Genomic DNA, 18,682 nt, shown 5'->3' on the forward strand with positions numbered 1-18,682 from the left:
AGCTACGACAACTACAAAATGTGGAAAGCAGATACTTCCAAAAGTGGCTCTTTCACAAGATTCAAAGGAAAAATGATACCTGCTATTTTCTTTCAGGCAAGAACAGATGGCTTTACCAATGGAAGCAAGCAGTTCACTGAGGACAGTTATCCACCTGGAAATCTAGAAGATATTGCTGCAGAGAAACAGAAAGAGCTGTCAGTTTTGCTGGTGGAACTGAAAGAAGCCCAAGAAGAAATAACTTTTCTGAAAAGCCAGCTCAAGGGCCCCAGTGGCCAAACTTCTACAGTCAGCCAAACAGAAGCTAACCAGCTGGAAGAGAATTCACAGGTACAGTGTGGAATCAGTCTCCAAGAAGAGCCTCTGGAAAGCCCTGGCACCTCTCAATCTCGAGAACTGATTAAGTTACAAAACCAAATCACAGAATTGCAAATAATTCTGCAGAAATCAGAAGAATCCTTTAGGAAAGAACTAGGAGAAAAATGTGCAGAAATAAATAGGCTAAACCACTTGGCTGAGGAATACAGAAAAAAAAGAGAGGATCCCAACAGTACATTTTGTGTTTTGACTGAAGAACAAGAACAGCTCTTGTGTCAGGTGAAAGAATTTTCTACCATAACAGAACTGAAGGAGCAAGTGAAGCAACTGGAGGAAGAACTAGCTCTTTCAGAAAAACAGAGACTGTCAGACAGTCAAAACAGTCTTCTAAGAGAGCAAATCCAGAGCCTTAAAAATGAATTTAAATCCAAGGATATAAAAATTGAAGCTTTGCAAAGGGACTTGGATAAAGCACAGCTTCAGCTTTCTGACCAGGACATGCAACTAAAGGATCTGAGAAGCCAGGTTGAGACAAAGGAATGTGAAGTACTTGGTCTAGGACAGCTTTTGAGGAAGAGTACAGCAGAGATGGAAGAGCTTTCCCACAAGTTAGCCTTAAAGGGACACGAGGCAGGAAGCCTAGAACAGCTTGTTGCTGAGCACACCAGGTCTATAGAGAGCCTGCAACAAGCCTTGCTGGAAAAGGACCAACAGATGGCAGAGATCAGTGTCAGCATGTCTGAGAAAATAGTCCTGCTGAATGAAGAGAAATTTTCTCTAGGAAATGAGCTGAAGAGTCTTAAGGAGCAGACAAGTCTGTTATTAAAAGCCCAGGAAGAAAAAGAACAGAACATTGGAGCAAAAGATACATGTCTGAAATGTGAGGCATCCGAACAGCAGAATGAGACAGAAGCAGTGAGTAAAGAAAATGAGGAATTAGTAAATCAAGTTGAACTTCTGAGAAAAGAAAATGAGCAAGTAAAGCGGAAGCTGCAAGCAGCCCTTGTGAACAGGAAGGAGCTTCTGAAGAAGGTGACCAGATTGGAGAATGAATTAGAACAGCTGAGTAGAGAACAAAAGTCAGAAGCCTCAGTGGGTCAGGCAGCTGCAGGGGAAGAAAACATGAGAAGCATGATCACCAAAGAAATGAGTCTTGAGAACCAGCCCAACGAGGACTATCTAATTCAGCTGCTTTCCGAAAAGGAATCTGAGTTGCAGAGCATCCGTAAGGATAAAGAAACCACTGAAGCACAACTGCAGGCAGTGATTGAGGAAATGAGGCAAAGCTTGCAATGTAAGGCAAACACTGTTTCAATTAAAGATGAAATCATGGAGCATCAGACAATTCCTGACAAAGTAGCTGAAACCAATGAAAGCCCAGATGATGATGAAGAAAATGAAGAACATAGTTCAGCAGGTACAAATCTGGAAGAAAAACAAAAGTCTGCTCTTAAAGAAAGGATTTCAGTTCTTGAACAAGAAAAAGAGCAACTTCAAAAAAAACTTCAAGAAGCTCTGGTATCTCGCAAAGACTCTATAAAAAAGGCTCAGGAAAAAGACAGGCATCACAGAGAACAACTGAAACAGCAGAAAGATGATTACAACATCCTGCAAGAACAATTTGATCAGCAAAGCAAAGAGAAGGACAGCATCCAGGCTCAGCTCAGGCAACTCCAAGAACAGCAAGGATCAGCAGAGAGTGTTTTTGGGAGTCAAGGTAGGTTGGATTCTTCATGTATGGAAGCAGAAGATACAACAAATAACAAGCTTGTACAAATTTCAGCTGTTTCTGAGGAAGGGTTGAAAAAACACCTTGACAAATTACAGACAGAGAAAGAGAAATTGGATTGTAATGTCAGCCATATGCAAAGGGAACTTGCTCACAAATCAGAATTAATCATTGGTTTGCAGCAGCACATAGCACAGTTGTCTGTAGAGATAGAAGAGCTAAAGAGAACCTCTGACCAAGCTGAAGCTAAGGGAGCAAGTCTTCAGACAGAATTGGAGGAGAGTCAAGGAAAAATTTCTGGAGTGGACAGTCTGGAAGACTTGAAAATCCTTGTGCATCAAAAGGATGAAGAAATTGAATTTCTTAACCAGCAGTTAAAGGAGAAAAGTGAAGCTCTCAATAATGTGCAGGCACAATTGCTGGAAAAAGAGGACTCGGTCAAAAGACTGCATAGTCAGTTGGAAGCTCAGGCTCAGGTGCATGAGGAACAAAGCAAGCGGCTACAAACAGAGATGCTTGAAATTCAGGAGAAGCAAGAGAACAGTGCAGAAGCAGCTAAACAGAAGAATCAAATGCAGAGAAAGTTGCAAGCTGCACTTATCTCTAGAAAAGAGGCACTAAAGGAGAGCAAATCTCTAAAAGAAGAGCTGGCTAATGCTAAAACTACTATTGACAATCTTTCCGTCAAACTGACAAATATGGAAAGCCAAATATGTGGCCATGTTAAAGAAACAGATACCTTAACAGAAAACTTAGCGTGCCTCACTGGAGAGCGAGAAAAACTTACTGCAGAAATTGATAAACTACTTAGAGAAAATCAGAATCTTGATGGATGCTATAAAAACCTTACACTTACTTTGGACAGAGTTGTTCTAGAGAAGGAGAAGCTGGAGAATGAGGTGGAATCATTGAAGAGCTTTCAAGCCACTGAGAGTTCTGAGTGGCAGGAAAAGTACAAGGAGCTTCAGGGAGAATATGAAACTCTGCTGCAGTCATATGAGAATGTGAGTAACGAGGCTGAGCGAATTCAGCGTGTGTTGGAAACTGTTAGGCAGGAAAAGCAGGAGGTTTGCATTCAGCTAAAAAGGGCTGAAGCAAAAAAAGAGGAAACAGATAAGCAGCTACAGGAAGCTGGACGGGAAATTGATGAAATGAAGGAGAAAATGAGGAAATTTGCAAAATCAAAGCAACAAAAGATCCTGGAACTAGAAGAGGAGAATGAGAAGCTTAGAACAGAGATGCATTTTACAGATGAAGAGCTACACAGGACTGGAGAGAGCTTTACAAACACTAGCCTGAAAGAAGATCTGGAATGCTCTAGGAGGGAGTGCCAGTCTCTTTCTACTGAGCTTGAGACAGTAATGGCTGAAAAGGAGTCTCTTAATCAAGAGATCGTGGACTTGAAGTGCCTTTTGCAGTTAACAGAATCTAAGCTGAAGGAAAGCAGAGAACTTGTAGACAAGTATGTCACTCAGCAGACAATGGGGGGAGAAACGAATGAGGCAGCTGCCACACCATCAGCAATGGAAAGGTGTGAAAATCAAGTGGATGTAACTGTTAGAGCAGAGCCTCCTGCTGCAGAACTGGAACAAGAGGCATTTGAAAGCGATAGACCTTGTGAGGATCCTGGGATCTACAGACAGCAAATAGTTGAGCTCACCAAACGAATCACAGAGCTAGAAGATAATAGAAGGGCTTCAGAGCAGCAGCTGGGTGACATCCGCAGGTGCGTCGAGACTTTAGCAGGTGAAAAAAGGATTTTGGAGCACCAAATGGAAGAGAAAGACCATGAAGTGAATGATCTGCAGGCTACAGTAGCAAAGATGGAGCAAATGGTCCAAAAAGCCAAAGATGACCTGGTCAGAATGACAGCACTGAAGGATGCTCTAGAGGCTGAAAAGGATGACTTGGAAGAAAGGCTCATGAATCAGCTGGCAGAACTTAATGGAAGCATTGGAAACTATCAGCAAGATGCAACAGACTTCCAAATCAAAAATGATCAACTGAAACATGAGCTTCAGAGTTTGCAGAGAATGATGCATGAACTAGAGGAGGAGAAAAGTCAGATGGCAAAGGAGAAAAGGCAAGCAAGTTCAGAAAAGCAAAAGGAGTTTGTAGAAAAGCTAAAATACAATTGGAGAGGAGAAAGCAGCACACATATAAAGGAGCTTCAAGAACTGCTGAAACAGAAACAGCAGGAGATTAAGCAGCTGCAGAAGGACTGTATTAAAAGCCAGGAAAAGAACAGTAGTTTAGAAAGAACTGTTAAAGCTCTGGAATTTCTGCAGAGTGAGACTCAGAAAGAGGTAGAAGCAGCCAAAGAAACTTCAGCTAAGGCAGTTGAAGACACCAAGAAAGCCCAGGCAGAGCTTGCTCTCTGCAGAGTCGTGTTGGATGACACTCAGAGTGAGGCAGCAAGGGTTCTAGCTGAGAATATCAAAGTCAAAGAAGAGCTGCAAGCAAACAAAGAGAAAATTAAAATTCAAATGAAGAAAAAGGATGAGGACTTTGAGAGAAGACTGGAACAGGAAAAAGACAAGCACTCAAAGGAGATCAAAAACATGGAAGAAAAGCTGGCAACATTGCAGAGGGAGAAAGACCATATTGAAACAACAGTTGGTGATCTGCAAGACTCCTTGAAGACAAAGGATCAAGAAGCCAAGCAACTGGAAGGCAGTCTAAACAAAACACTAGCCCAGCTTGCAGCCTTCACCAGGAGCATGTCTTCCCTTCAGGACGATAGGGATAGAGTGATAGATGAATCAAAAACATGGGAGAAGAAATTCACTGAAACTATTCAAAAGAAGGAAGAAGAAATACGTTCAAAAGAGGAAGCTTGTGCTGCACTAAAGGACCAGATGAAACACTTGACTATGCGTGTGGAAGAGCTCCAGACTCATATATCCAGGTAAATAAGCTGTGGCAGGGGAGGTTTATCAGGAAAAGGTTACTCTGTTATCTGCACAAGGATACAGGTGATCACTCTAGATTAGTGCTTCTTCATGTCATTGGGATACCTGTGTTAAATCTGTTCTCTGTGACAAGCACTCACCATCTGATTACTGTCCAGAGTCTTTCAAGTTTCAGATTAATTAAAGTTTCTTTTGCATGGAATTTTTTGCACTGAGAGGTCAGGAGAGCATTGGGATACAGAGTTCCATCCCCAAAAAAATTTTATGGGGAAGATGGAGCTATGGAAACCTATCAAAATGTGTATACATCTGTGTGTTTCCAAGATTCAAAACTAAACCATTCTTACATGAGTAAAATTGTTTTATCAAGTTTCTATGCTGTATCTTTGCATGCTGAAGCATGAAATGGACATCAAAGGTATCAGAACAGCAACTTCATTGTGGGGTGGCAAGGGGCTGTTTTTATTGTTAGCTACAATGGATGAGAGAAGTAATGTAATGACAAGGAGATGATAACATTTGGTGTTTAAGTGCCTTAATTTCTTTCAGTGTTGACATGAACAACTTTAAAAGAATATATTCCCCTGGAACCACCCCTTTCAGGCACACCTTGTACAGTCAGAACTTTAAAACATATCTTGAATTTTAAATTGAGAGATATTTCCAACTTGCTTTCTTTAAGTAAAATAAACTCTGTGGCTTTTCTAAATTAATATAAGAACAGTGTTAGTGGGGGTTCAGATACTGAGATACTTTTGTGGATATTTGATCAACTTTATCTTTTCTGTTTTCAGGCTGGAATGCAACAAGAAGGACTGGGAGGCTGACTGCAGGAAGGAGATTCAATATCATCAAAAGACATGTGAAATGTTGCAGGAGGAAAAAAGAAAGCTTTTGACTCAGCTTGAGGGGTCTCAGGAACTGTACAGCAAGTCTCAGAATGAACAGCAGGAACTGGAGTCAGTGATCAGCAGCCTGAGAGACCAGCTTGCTGACTTACAGAATTCCTTCACCAAATGTGAGCTGGCCAGGGAAGAGCTGGGGACTGTGGTCAAGCAACAAGAGACCAGTATCCAGAACTTTAAACTCAACTGTCAACAGCTTGAAGCTGATCTGCAGGCTTCCAAGGATCTGACAAATAAGCTGCATGAAGAAACCAGTGCCAAAGATCAAAAGATCATGAGTTTGCTGTCTGCCAAAGAAGATGCAGTGATGTCTGCTCTAGCTGAATTACAGCAGCAGCATTCTGAAGAGATAAAAGAGTTGGAGTGTAGGCTAAGTAAGGAGGAAGAAGATAGAAAAGCCTTGGAAAATGAAAAGAACAAATTTCTTGACAAACTCAATCATCTCACTGAAAAGATGAAGATAAGCACAGAAGAAAGTAAGCAGCAGAAGGCACAACTGGACTCCTTCACCAAGTCCATGTCATCTCTGCAGGATGACCGAGACCGCATACTGAGGGACTACAAGCAGCTTGAGGAACACCATCTTGTTATAATCTTGGAAAAAGACCAGCTAATTCAAGAGGCTGCTGCTGAAAACAACAAGCTCAAGGAAGAAATGAGAAGTTTCCATAGCCAGATGGATGACCTTAACTCTGATAATGCCAAGCTGAATGCAGAGTTGGTGCGGTACAGAGAAGACCTTAACCAAGTGATTTCAATAAAAGACTCCCAACAGAAGCAACTTTTCAAAGTACAGCTTCAGCGGATCCAAACTCTGGAAAATGAGAAGGCAACCATAGAAACACTGCTGAAAGAGTCTGAGCGTACTCAGGACGATCTCAGGAAGGGCATGGAAGCCTTAAGAGAAGATAAAGTCACTATGTCTCAAGAGATTGAAACTCTTATGTCCTCTCTGTCCCAGGTGCAGAGTGAGATGGCAGCATTACATGAAGGGAGTCCCATTGTGGAGTGTCGAGCAGAACTGAAGACTCGAGAGGAAGAGATACAAAAACTGAGTCGTGAGCTTTCCCTCTCCCAGCAAAGAATAATGGAACTTGAGGGGGAGCTAGAATGTGTTCAAAGGGATGCAGTCAGGAGAGTGGGAGAGGCTGAGGACAGGCTTCGGAAGGAATTGAAGCACCTGCATCATGATGCAGGGATAATGAGGAATGAAACCGAGACAGCCGAAGAGAGAGTAGCAGAGTTGGCACGGGACTTGATGGAAATGGAACAGAAATTGCTTGCAGTCACAGATGAAAACAAAGATCTCAGAGCTCAAATTCAGTCTTTTGGGAGGTCCATGAGCTCTCTTCAGGGTAGCCGAGACCAGGCCAATGAAGAGCTTCATGTTTTGAAACAGAAATATTCTGCAGACTTACAGGAACAAAAGAGTCTAGTGCAGAATCTTCAGAAACAGATGGCTCAGCTACAAGAGGAGAAATGTTCCACTGCCAGGGACCGAGATACAGCGAGGTCTGAGCTGGCAGAACTGCAGAAAGCTGTTAATGAAAGAGGTCTCTTGGCCCAGATTGAGAAACTTAATCAGCAGCTCAGAGCTAAAGATGATGAGCTTCTCCGCTTGTCTTTGGAATTGGAAGGCTCTTCCAACCAAGTCAAATCTTTCTCCAAGGCTATGGCAAGCCTGCAGAATGACCGAGACCGTCTGCTGAATGAATTGGACAAAACACGTAAGATTGAAGAAGTGAAACAACAAGCAGAAGGGAATGCTTCCATCTCTTCTTCAGAAGTGCAGAGTCTGAAGAAGGCACTGGCCTCCTTGCAGAGTGACAGAGACAGAGTAGTAAGTCCATATTCTCTCTTCCTTGTCTTACTTAAAGCACCACAGAAGGTTTGGATCTTCAAGTCTTAAAATTCAGCACACTTAGATCTGGTAATTGCAGTGTGACACATAGATCATTGTCTTCACAAAATCACAGAACAGTTGAGATTCAAAGGATCTTCTGGAGATCTTCTAGAGATCCTCTAGTTGAACCCCCCTGTACAAACAAGGCTTGCTGGGATAGGTTGCTCTGTACAATGTCCTGTTGGATTTTGAATATCTCCATTGGTAAATATTCCACAGCTTCTCTGGCCAACCTGTTTTTTTTCATGTATCTGGAAGTGATTTCTAGAATTAGTTGCTCCCTCACTTTCCTGGGGATGCAGATGAGGCTGACCAGACTGCAGGTTCACAGTTCTTCTTTCTTGCCCTTCTTGTAGGTAGGGATGACATTTGCTTTCTTCTAGTCTTCAGGAACCTCTTGGGTCACCATGACCTTTCAAAGGTAACGGAGTTGCCTCCTAATGACCTTAGCATTTGTGGGCATGCTCCAGCAGACCCCGTGGATCTGGTATGGGCCATCTATATTATTTTCTCTGGCACGGAGGCTGTGATTTCATTGTTAACTTCCTGGGGTGGTTTCTCTGTCAGCTTTGTTTAAAATATGAAATCATGGAAATAAGGTCCCTGGTAACTTGCTGAGTTCACATCTGTGTCAGTTCATTTGATTTACCATGGATTTCTAAAAGAGACTAAAACAAAGGCTTGAGTTTCTTCCTCCTCTTGGCAGCTAGAGTTCAAGGCAGGTACAAGATATTGCAGATTCCGTTTGACATCCTGGCCTGCACACTGAATGTGTCTGTGTTTGTATAGTCTCTGGCACAGTCCAGCCCAGCCAGGTCAGGAGTTCTCATTGCTGGTCAGAAGACAGACTTTGACAGTTATGTCTCACTGCCACTCATTAAGCACTGTCCCATGTCCAGAGTCAGCTGTGTCTTCAAAAACAATTGCAGTGATGCATGGATAGCAACAACTTATTTCTAATTACAGCCTGACTGGAATTGGAGAGCCAAAAAGATTCTACTTAGCAGTTTCCTGGTTTACAGTAAATACCAACTTCAGGACTTATGCTTAACCAGCTTCTTCTGTGTCACTTAGTTTTCCTCTGAATAAGATAATTAATATTGTGGCCTGGAGTCTTTTTGTTAATGTATGTCACATCCTCATGGGAGGGCTCAAAACTCACTGCCCTCATTAACAATAGAATCGTCTGAGGGAGTGTTTTTCTGAGCAGTTTTTAGTACACTGCTGTATTTGATGATTCAGTTTCTAGTTCCTCTGTCATCTGAGTGTGACCTTTTTTCCCTCCAGAAAGCACAGTGAGAAGTGTTCTCAAACAGTTCTAAGTAATAAACCTGATGCTTGATCAGCTGTCACACACTGATGCTTCTCTTTAATTCCAGGTAAGAGAGCTGGAGAATCTGCAGCAGCAATACATCCTGGTTGGGGTGGAAGCTGCTGAGAATTCTCGCTTAAAAGCGCAGCTACAGCAGTGGGAGCAAGAGGTGGACAAACAGGTCCGTCTGCAAGAACAACTGAAGCAAGAAGGAGCTGTGTACCAGCAGGAGCTCCAGCAGCTCAGGTGAACTGTCTGTCTGCTCCCTGCCTTGGCGAGGTTGCAAATGTTTGTTTCTCTCCAAGAGCAGTTGGGGGCAGAGGTGGAGGGAATGCTGAGAACCTCAGCCTGGACTGTGCCAGGTGACACTGAGGCACTTTGCCCTGATCAGGAGAGGGCACATATTTCTCTTGTCCAGCTTCTGCCTCAGAATTACAGCTCAGCAGCTTGGAGGTCAATGCCTGTGTGGAATAGATCAATGACCTTTTAGTTTTTATTTCCTTCATCCAGTGATGGTCAGTGTCGTCTGTTGGAGAGGAAACTGAGGCTTTGTATTGGAGCCTATGTGTATGTTCACAGTACTCTCCATTCCAGGCTGCTGCTGAATACCCTTTATTATCCCACTGATATTATAGTTCAGAACGTACTAATTTTGTATGATGTCTAATCCTTTATTTCACTTGCTTTATGTCTTCCAGGTTTTTTTTTAAACTCTGTAATTCAAGTCTAGTAAAATTGTCTTCTCCAACTGTACTAAAAGTAGTCAGAAAAATACTCTGTGTTCTGAAAGTGGGGGGGTGAGCATGCAGAGAAATTATTATGGGGACAAGTGGCATTTCCAGTGACTTCCTTGACAAAACTCTGTACAGTGAGATCAAAACCATGTCCAGGAACACAAGAAGTGTGAAAAAGTCACCCTAGGACAGCATGGAAAAATCCAAAGGGTTCAACAAAATACAGAGAACTTCCTTAAACCTCTTTTTAAGGTTCCTGTACTTAAGTGGGTGGTTTTGACTTGGCTTGCTTATAAAACTTCATGTCTAGCATGAGGTGATGATTGAATCATCCTTAGCTCATTCTTAGCTGGATACCTGGACATCATAAGTGATACTAGTAACTTCCTTGTCATTTCCCTTGTTTTATGCTGGGCAGACAGGAGAAGACCACCTGGGAAAAGCAGAGCAGTAGCATGAAGGAGCAGTACCTGATGGCCATAGCAGAGAAGGATAAGCAGCTGAGCCATTTACAAAGGATCACACAGGAAATCAGGCTGCCATTCAGCAAGTCTCAAACCGTAGAGGACCAGCACCAAAGCAAGGTGGGTGGAAAGATAAAGATTCTTGACTGGAAATGTGAAGATTGAAACTCAGCCAGAAGAGCGTGTGTTGCCTGTATCCATCTCCTACAGACTGCAGTGTTGGATATGGTTGTGAGGCCTCTCAAGATAATGCCAACAGTCTAACTTGCATCACTGGAAGTTGTAGAAATTGTGGCATACCCTTAAGTGTTCTTCCTTAAGTTCCTGGTTTCCAATGTTTCAAGAAAAAGGGTAAAAGAGAGAGGGCTTCCTAAGCACCTTGGGTCCTTTGGAGCAGCATGGAACTTCTCAGGTGTGTCTTCTGGCTGTTTTAGAATTGACCTCTTGCACTGTCTTTGAAGCTAAGATTTTCTGTCTTAGTTCTCATTTTAATGTCGCATCTTCATTTTTAAGTTTTCTATTGAATTTTTCTTACTGCTTTTACTGTAACAGGGCTCTACAATTCTGGTTCAAGCCCAGAGAGGCTGAGGCTTGAACACTGCACCTTCTCTCTTATTCCCCCTGTATATAGTCCTAAAAGTGGAGTGGAATATGTTTGGTATTTTGCTTATCTAGGAAAGGCTGCATGCACAGTGTGGTGCATCAGAGCCAAGGGAGAACTCTCCCACCCATATCTGCAATGTTCCAGTGGTTTATGTCAGTGGAGGGGGTATCAAATCTCCCTCATCCCTGTGATAAATCTGTGCATATATGCAAAGAAAAAGCTTGAACAATGTTTGTGTGATGCTTTCCAGGAGGATTCTTCAGTGCTGGCCTTTTGGTCTTTGTTGATTAGAGCAGTGTGGACATTGCTTTAGGTTTTTGTTTGTTTTTTCTTTTCTCATTCATGTGCCTTTTTTACTTCTTCCTGTGTTGTAAACAGCTTTAAGACAACTTTTGAGCAGGACCCATCATATGTGCAAGTTTGGTTATTTTTCCTAACGGTCTGTATTTTCAGATGGCTTTTGGGATATCTCTGTTTATTCCCCATTTGCTTTTTTGCCTGAGCAGATCAAGTTCCAGGTCTAGGAATAATGTTGGATTTGACCTTGGAATACTGAAAAGAGCTGACAAACATAAGAGCGAGTTGTCACATGTGCAGTGTATTTTTCATTGCTCTTTCCTTGGCAGATTTCTCCAGAAGTCCTGAAAGGGGACCTTTCAAGTCTAGAAACAGAGATGAAACACCTCCAGGCCCAGCTAAGTGACAGTCTGAAAGAACTGCACCAGAAGGAGCTCAGAATTCAGCAGTTAAACAGCAAGGTACTGATCCATGTCTTATACTTCCTTGCGGTCAGGGACGAGGAATGTGGGGAGGGTTAGGCTGGAATAGGGCTCAGGAAGCAGGAATTAATCTGTCCTTGTGGGCATTCAATGAAGTAGCACAAAATCTGAAATACATCTCTCAAAAAAGGAGTGTTAGAATCCCCCTGATGGAATCAGTGCTGCTGAACAGGGCTTGCACAGCACCAGAGCCCATCCTCCATGTCCCACACTGCTCTCCCTCCGTGAGCAGCTGGGGTCAGAGCATTGGAGGGAGAAGCCATGAGTGGGACAGCTGTTCTCTTGGACCAGAAGGATCTCCAGGTCCCATGCAGATCCCATCCAGCAGGTTCAGTGCTGAATCAGCAGCTTTTCTGCCACTGCAGTTTGGTGCCCTTTCTCCCAGGTGACCAAAGGGAGAAAGGGGGAGGGAAGAGGGCAGGGGAGGAAAGAAAGAGGTGAGAGAAGGGAAGGAGGGGGGAGGGAAGATAGATGGAGGGGACAGTGGGGGAAAGAAGTTGGATGGGGAGAGATGAAGACCAGACAAAGGGACCAGAGAGTGAGACCACATGAAGAAAGTTGTTTACAGGTTCCATGTCTATTGCTGAGAGCACTTTCTAACCTGCTTTCCCGGGAGTTTATTGATCTTCAGAAGGAGAGTTGTGTTCAAGGAGAAAGTGAGAATATAAAATCATAATTAACTGATGATATTTCTGAAAGGTTTAGGTCAATATCAGCCCTTTAAAAATCTTGTTCTGGACATGTAGTATTCTGTACATCTCTTTGATGTTTTGAGACTTTTGTTCCAGAAGTCTTTGCCACAAGCTATTCTTGGGGAGTGTCACTGGTCTTTGGACCTTAGTGATTTTCAAGACAATTCTTATCCTCAGACAGAGAACAATTTTGCTTTCACAAAACCAATTTCTTTGCTTGCCAGTTGTGTTCTTTTCTCAGTTATCTCAGGTCTTTGAGGAGAAAAATGCCCTCTCCCTCCAGCTCCGTGGGAGCAGTCGGAGCATCTGCGAGAGCCATCAGCACTACAGTGAGGTCCTGAACCGCTGCCTGGCACTCGAGAGGCAGCTCCAGGAGCTGCAGGCTGCAGATAAGAGTGTGGTAAGGGGCTTTGGGCCTGGTGCACAGCAGGGAAAAGCTCATTTCAAGTGGCTCTGCAAACTGTCCAGCATTGTAGCGGCTCTGAGTTCTCTTCAGTGGAAGTGCAGTCTGCAATGCATTCCTGTGTTCTTTCAGGAGCTGTATGCGACAGATGCTGCTCCAGGAGCACCCCAAGAAAAGAATGAACTGCAGAGAGGCACTTACACACCTGAACTGCAGGAGCTGCAGCTGAGGTAAAGAAAGTCTGAGAAAACAGGGGCGAGGATGTTGGTCCTGATGAAGGCCTCGAGGGTGGTGATGAGCCTGTTGCTTTTACTCTATACCAATGTGTTGGGAAAACTCAGTCCCACTAGGATCTTGTGGTCTTGGAGGAATGTTTGTATGCACTTAGTAGCTGTCATTAATTATCTCTTTGGATTACGGATTCAAAAACACACAAGGACAACGTGCAGCAGCAATGCCAGCCAGACCAGCATCTTGGATCTGGTGGGCTGCATCCTCAGTAGCTGCTGAAAGGTCTGGTCCAATGGTCCTGGTCTCAAGGTTGTAGCCTGAGAGTGTGTCTGGAATTGAGATGTAGCACAGGATTCCTTGTAACCTTCCGAAACTAAGATCTAGCACATGATTCCTCAAACCCTTTCAAAATAATTTTCAGATGGTAGAGCTATGGTGACAGAGCCGAGGAACTCCTTCTTGATGTGAAACAGAAGCTTCAAGAGATTTATCTTCTCTCATGTTCTCCAAATAGTTTAAACATAGTAAAGATGACTAAGCCTCCTGTGTGAGTTGGGAGGTAATTTGTGTCTGTTCACACACTACATCAGTGAATACAATAGAAACACAATAGTCCATGAATGAGGCTTTTTTTAGCATATACTTTGTTATTTTCTGACAGGTTGTCTGAAACAGAACATTTACATAGCAGCACAAAGCAGGATATGAAGTATTTGGAGGACCAGCTGGAGGAGGAACGGGACCGTCGTCTTGCTGCAGAGGAGGAGCTTTTTGCAGCACAGGATCAGATCAGGAGGTGAGGCAGCCTGAGCAAACAAACACTGTCACCATAGAAGTGTGGTGGTTCTAGCTCTGTTTCTCATTTGCACTTCATCACATCCTTCTGTCAAATGGCACTGGGGGCACAGAGACAGCTGCCGTGTCTGTCACAAAATCACAGAAAGGTTGATGTTGGAAGGGGCTTCCAAAGACCATCTGGCCTAACCCTGTGCTCAGCCTAGACCCAGTTGCCCAGGACCATGTTCAGATGGCTGTTGATTATCTCCAAGGAGAAAGACTCCACAACCTCTCTGGGCAGCTGGCATGGTGCTCAGTCACTCTTACTGTAAAAAAAGTGTTTCCTGGAGTTCAGGAAATGCAGTTCCTTCAATTGTAGGCAGATAGAATGAGACAAATTATTAGACATGAAGAGAAGTTCTGTCTAGAAATTAGATGCCAACTTTCTCAATTTGTTAAATGAACTACTGGAAAATATAATTTGGAGACTGAGAATTGGGTGCAGGCCAAAGAGGATCTTCCAGGGGATTTGTCTCCTCAGTCAGCACCGGTCTGTCATACATGAAACAGTTTTGACTTGAAGAATGTCACTCATTTTTAATGTATTGCCAATTAACATAAACTTTTCATTAATTTGGTTATTGAGAAGCAATTAAATACTTAAATGAAATACTTGCATCCACCTTTCCCAGGCTTACCTTCAGCCTAGACCTCTCTCCTGTCGTGTCCCCAGTATCCAGCACTGGGGTCTGCACTGCACAGGACTTTGCATCTCTCAGGGCACTGCACAGATGCCCTGAGAGTCAGCAGAGCAAAGGCAGCTGACCTGGACTAGATGTTGGGGCTGGGATTGGTCTGCAGTGAGCAGCAGGTTCCAAATGCTTGATTCTCTTCATTGACTATGGAGGGGGTTTTAGCATGTGACCTGATTATAGGCACTGGTGCTGTGCATTTCCTGGTAGTTAAAAAACTGGAGTTATGGACTAGTGAAGTCTTTTACATGAAAACAATGCCTTTCTTCTGACACACTTGCTGATTCAGCCAAAAAATAATGGTCTGTTTAGAAGAATTCTGGATGAAGTTCCCTGGTAATTGCTACACAGTTTGGACAACTGTAGCTCCTTCTGGCATTAAAGTCTATAAAAGCCTCCTGCAGCTGATCTCACTAATGAATGGGAGCCCCAGGATGTGACTGCAGCCTCTGTCACTAAAAAATAGGAAGAACCAGCCCTATTGCAGCCAGAGCTGACTTCCAAACTAATTTAACAGAATTTGAAACATACAGGTGTATCATCTGCCCTGGCTTCTTTTAAGTCACACTACAAAATTTCACTTGAAAGGAGTAAGAACTCCTGCTAGTTGGGTCACCCTGTTCTTTTCTCAGTGTGAGCTCAGGAGGCATGACACCTATACAAATGGAACCAGCTCTTGGCAAGTGAAGCCAGGGTTTGCTTGCAGGGGCTGATTCCTTATTTGAGAAGTACCATCTTTCCTAAGCTTAATTACAGTGTTGATTTGGGCATCATAATAAGAAACTGATTTTAATTTCACATTTGTTGTGGCAGGTTGCAGTCGAGTGAGTGGACATCTTCCTTAAGTGCCAGCATTGATATGACTCCAGGTTATGAGCAGTCCTTGCTGATTGACTCCATGGATAATAATTCCAGCAGAGTAAGAATTTAACATTCACAGCAGTCAATTATGTGAGCCTCACTTGATTCAAGAAACTGTGAACCTACAGCAGTTAAATTCCTCTGTAGACACACATAAATTGGTTGGGGACTGTGTAGTTTTTCTGCTTTTGCCATGCTGAAAATAAAATTGGATGGGGCTGGTTCCTGGCCAACCTGCAGAGAGCAAGGGAAGGAGAATATTTCATAAGGATTGCCCTAGTGTTAGGGTCTGCCAGTGGAATGATTTGGGGAAGGTTTATGCTCGTTAGCTTAAATAAATTTATCTCCATAGTCTGGAGAGCTGTGGATGAAGGCAGCTGGGGACAGCCATGCCTTGTGGTGACTGCTCTCTCTTTACTCTTTCAGACTCGGAGTACTCTTGGACTGCGACGCCTGTTACGCTCTCTCTTCCGCTCCCGGACCCACTTGCCTCTGCTGGTGGCCATGTATCTGCTTGCTCTCCATGTCCTGCTCTTCCTGTGCTTTACAGGCCACCTGTGACCAGGAGTGACAGCCTTTTCTTGAGCCTCAGCCCTGTGCATGCCAAGGGCCTGCATGCCCTCCTAGAAGGGCAGCACTTGTCCCAGCTGCAGCCTTTCCCAAGCCAACCCTGAAGCAGCAGCTGTGCCCAGCACCTGGGTGCTGCTGTCAGGGTCAGTGCTGGTGCTGGGGAGCTGCTCCCAAGAAATCTGCCCTTCCCTCAGCACTTCTACTTGAGTGGTTCATTTTCTGAGCCAGGGTTGTGCTGCAAGCCTCAGGGACAGCATCTGTTCCTGTACCTGGAAGGAGTACCGCTCATTTTAGATAGTACTGTGCTGCAGTAGGAATAAGAAAAATACTCTTGAGTTGCTGCAGTACTTCAGCTCTTCTAAAACTGCACAATCTTCCCCCTCTTAGGCTGAATCCATGAATGGGGTTGGGGAAACACTGTAGCTGGATGTAAAATAATTGTCTTCCCTTTCTTCCACCCCTTAGATTTGCTCCACGGCTTAGAGCTGTCTGAAATACATATCCTAAAGAAGTTACGGGCACTTTAAGGAATGTGAATCTTAAAATCATGTTTCCTGCTCAGTTACATCTCCTGTTGAAGAAGGGCCAAACTTAGTATATCTGGCCTTGGTGAGCATTCCATTTAAAATCAATCATATGTCTGCCCTGACAAGCCTGTAAAATAAGGCCAGTAATTTAGTTATTTAAAATGAATAGGAAACATGAAGCTTTTTAGCTCTTAAGTTAAAAACCCTCCTATTTATAGCATTTGTGCACCTTTCATGATGGAAGGTGCTGCCTTACCTCTAGAAATTATAGCAGCCCTGCTTCTTCCTTCTCATCCACTAAACACTCATCATGAGACTGAACCTGCACAGGCTGTGTTGAAGAGGTCCATAATGTGCTGTGTGGGCCCAAAGCAAAGGCAGAAACTCCAGAAATAAACTCTCTCCCCTATGCTGAGGAAGGAGCCAGAGTTCTGAAACCTTCTGGTGTAGAATGCTGGTGCTGGTGTTTGGCCATATTTGGACCCAAATCAAATTATGCAAATGGACTGGATCTTTTAGGATATATGGAAATACGGATATATTTCCATCTGCTTTCTAAAAACCTCCTGAATTTGAGACAGCCCTCTTCCAAAAGGAGAATGTTGAATGCAAAGGAAGTTCCAGTTGTGTTCGCTGTCAGATCCCGAGTGGTCATTTCATCCAGAGTACTGGCCAGGAGAATCATATCTGCCTCTTAGTAGAGCATTAACAGTCACATTTTTCCCATGGGAAAGAGGTAAAGCTTGTAAACTAAGCTGCTCTATCCAGTGCAGAAAGCCTGGTTGAAGATGGATTCATTTCACTGGTAGCTAAAGCAGCTGGATCTCTGGCGGGTCCAGAGCACTAGCACTACATATCCTCTACTGCACTGTCCACGATGAGCAGTGTCAACTTCCTCTAACTATGTCAAATTCAGTGACCAAATAGTTTGTCTATAGCTTTCTGGGGTATGAGCTCCTGTGTGTATAATAAAGTTTATTTTTCAGATGGAATTTGTGTGATTTTCATGTAAGTGTCCAAGTGAAGAGTGTAGTGCTGCTGCATCACCACACCTTGTGTGGGACACGGTGGGACTGCAGGTCTCTTGTGTGTGCTGCCTTGTGTGATGGTTGCAGAAGCTCTGTTTCTTTATACAATGTGAATGCCTAGGTGATGACCTTTTTTCCCTGTCTCACCTCTTGCTCAGCCTTTTTCAGCTGACAAAATAAGGAAATAGCACTTGAATAGGCAATGTCTCATGGTAGGGGTGTGTGGAACTAATGATTTTAAGGTCCCTTCCAACCCAAACTATTGCATGCATTGTGAAAGCAATTCCCGTAAAACAGTATACACTAGGGTTTACTTTTCCACATTTGCCTGAGCACTGCACCCTGTTAAGAGTTGTGCAATTCCAGGAGAGATACAGAAGTTGGCAACAGTGAGCTGGAACGTGCTGATAATTCCCATGGGACAGATAAACTGTCCCCTTCCAACTTTCTGCAGCCTACATCAGGTACCCTTGTTCACAGTCACTACTACAGTCCCCCATCACCACTGGAACAAAAGCCAGAATTGGGGTGTTGTAAGGTTGTAGGTGATGTTTCCACTGTGTTTAAAAGGAGCAAGGATTATAAGCAAAGCATGTTTCCCTAAAGCCTGTGCATTTTTTCCTGAACTGAAGAAAGACATGATTCTAAAGCCTCAGATACCTTTAAATGCTTTACACCTGCAGATAGAACATTTATAGCTTAGATTAAATAGAGGAATAAAACCTCCAAAGGAACTCCTGGTCTGACTGAACAGCTTTGTGGTTTGACATGATGAAAGACGGGGCCTTTTAGCTGGTGTTTCCTGTCGCAAACATTTCAACGTTTTGTCTCTTCTCCAATGGCCCTGTCCTGCCTTGATTTTTGATCTGTCTTCAATAGAGCCTGAGAAGGAGGTCAGCCAATGAAGTTGTGCTCTGTCATCCCTGGCACACTCGTGCCAATTCAGCACCACCACTGAGGCTGGGACAGGGTCTGGTTTTGTGCCAGGAGGAAGGCAACATCAGGGGTAGGGAGGAGTGGGTGCAAGTTACTGCACGGAGCTCTAAGGGGAACCCTCCTGATCCTCTCAGCTCCCCTTACAGGACAGGTGTGAGGATCTGGGAATGGCAGACAAAGCACACGAGGAGGTGCAAGGAGCCTGTGCAGGTGGCCTCAGCGAGGGCAGCTCAACCCACCTCTCA

General features: G+C 43.8%; 1 protein-coding gene across 2 annotated transcripts in view; it reads left to right on the forward strand.

The window, feature by feature from the left end:
- The window catches only part of LOC131591696 (golgin subfamily B member 1-like), a 41,516-nt gene extending 23,689 nt beyond the window's left edge, over positions 1–17,827 (forward strand). The window contains exons 15-24 of one of the 2 annotated variants that reach the window (XM_058862644.1): positions 97–4,955; positions 5,754–7,704; positions 9,147–9,325; positions 10,232–10,397; positions 11,508–11,639; positions 12,594–12,752; positions 12,888–12,985; positions 13,648–13,782; positions 15,329–15,434; positions 15,803–17,827. In XM_058862644.1, coding sequence (XP_058718627.1) covers positions 97–4,955; positions 5,754–7,704; positions 9,147–9,325; positions 10,232–10,397; positions 11,508–11,639; positions 12,594–12,752; positions 12,888–12,985; positions 13,648–13,782; positions 15,329–15,434; positions 15,803–15,937 — 7,920 coding nt within the window. In that variant the 3' untranslated portion in view covers positions 15,938–17,827. The remainder of the gene's footprint in view (positions 1–96; positions 4,956–5,753; positions 7,705–9,146; positions 9,326–10,231; positions 10,398–11,507; positions 11,640–12,593; positions 12,753–12,887; positions 12,986–13,647; positions 13,783–15,328; positions 15,435–15,802) is intronic. The other variant, XM_058862646.1, reaches the window with a different exon arrangement.
- Positions 17,828–18,682: the final 855 nt, after the last annotated feature.

Source organism: Poecile atricapillus, chromosome W (genome assembly GCF_030490865.1).
Source record: "Poecile atricapillus isolate bPoeAtr1 chromosome W, bPoeAtr1.hap1, whole genome shotgun sequence".
NCBI classification, from domain to species: Eukaryota; Metazoa; Chordata; class Aves; order Passeriformes; family Paridae; genus Poecile; species Poecile atricapillus.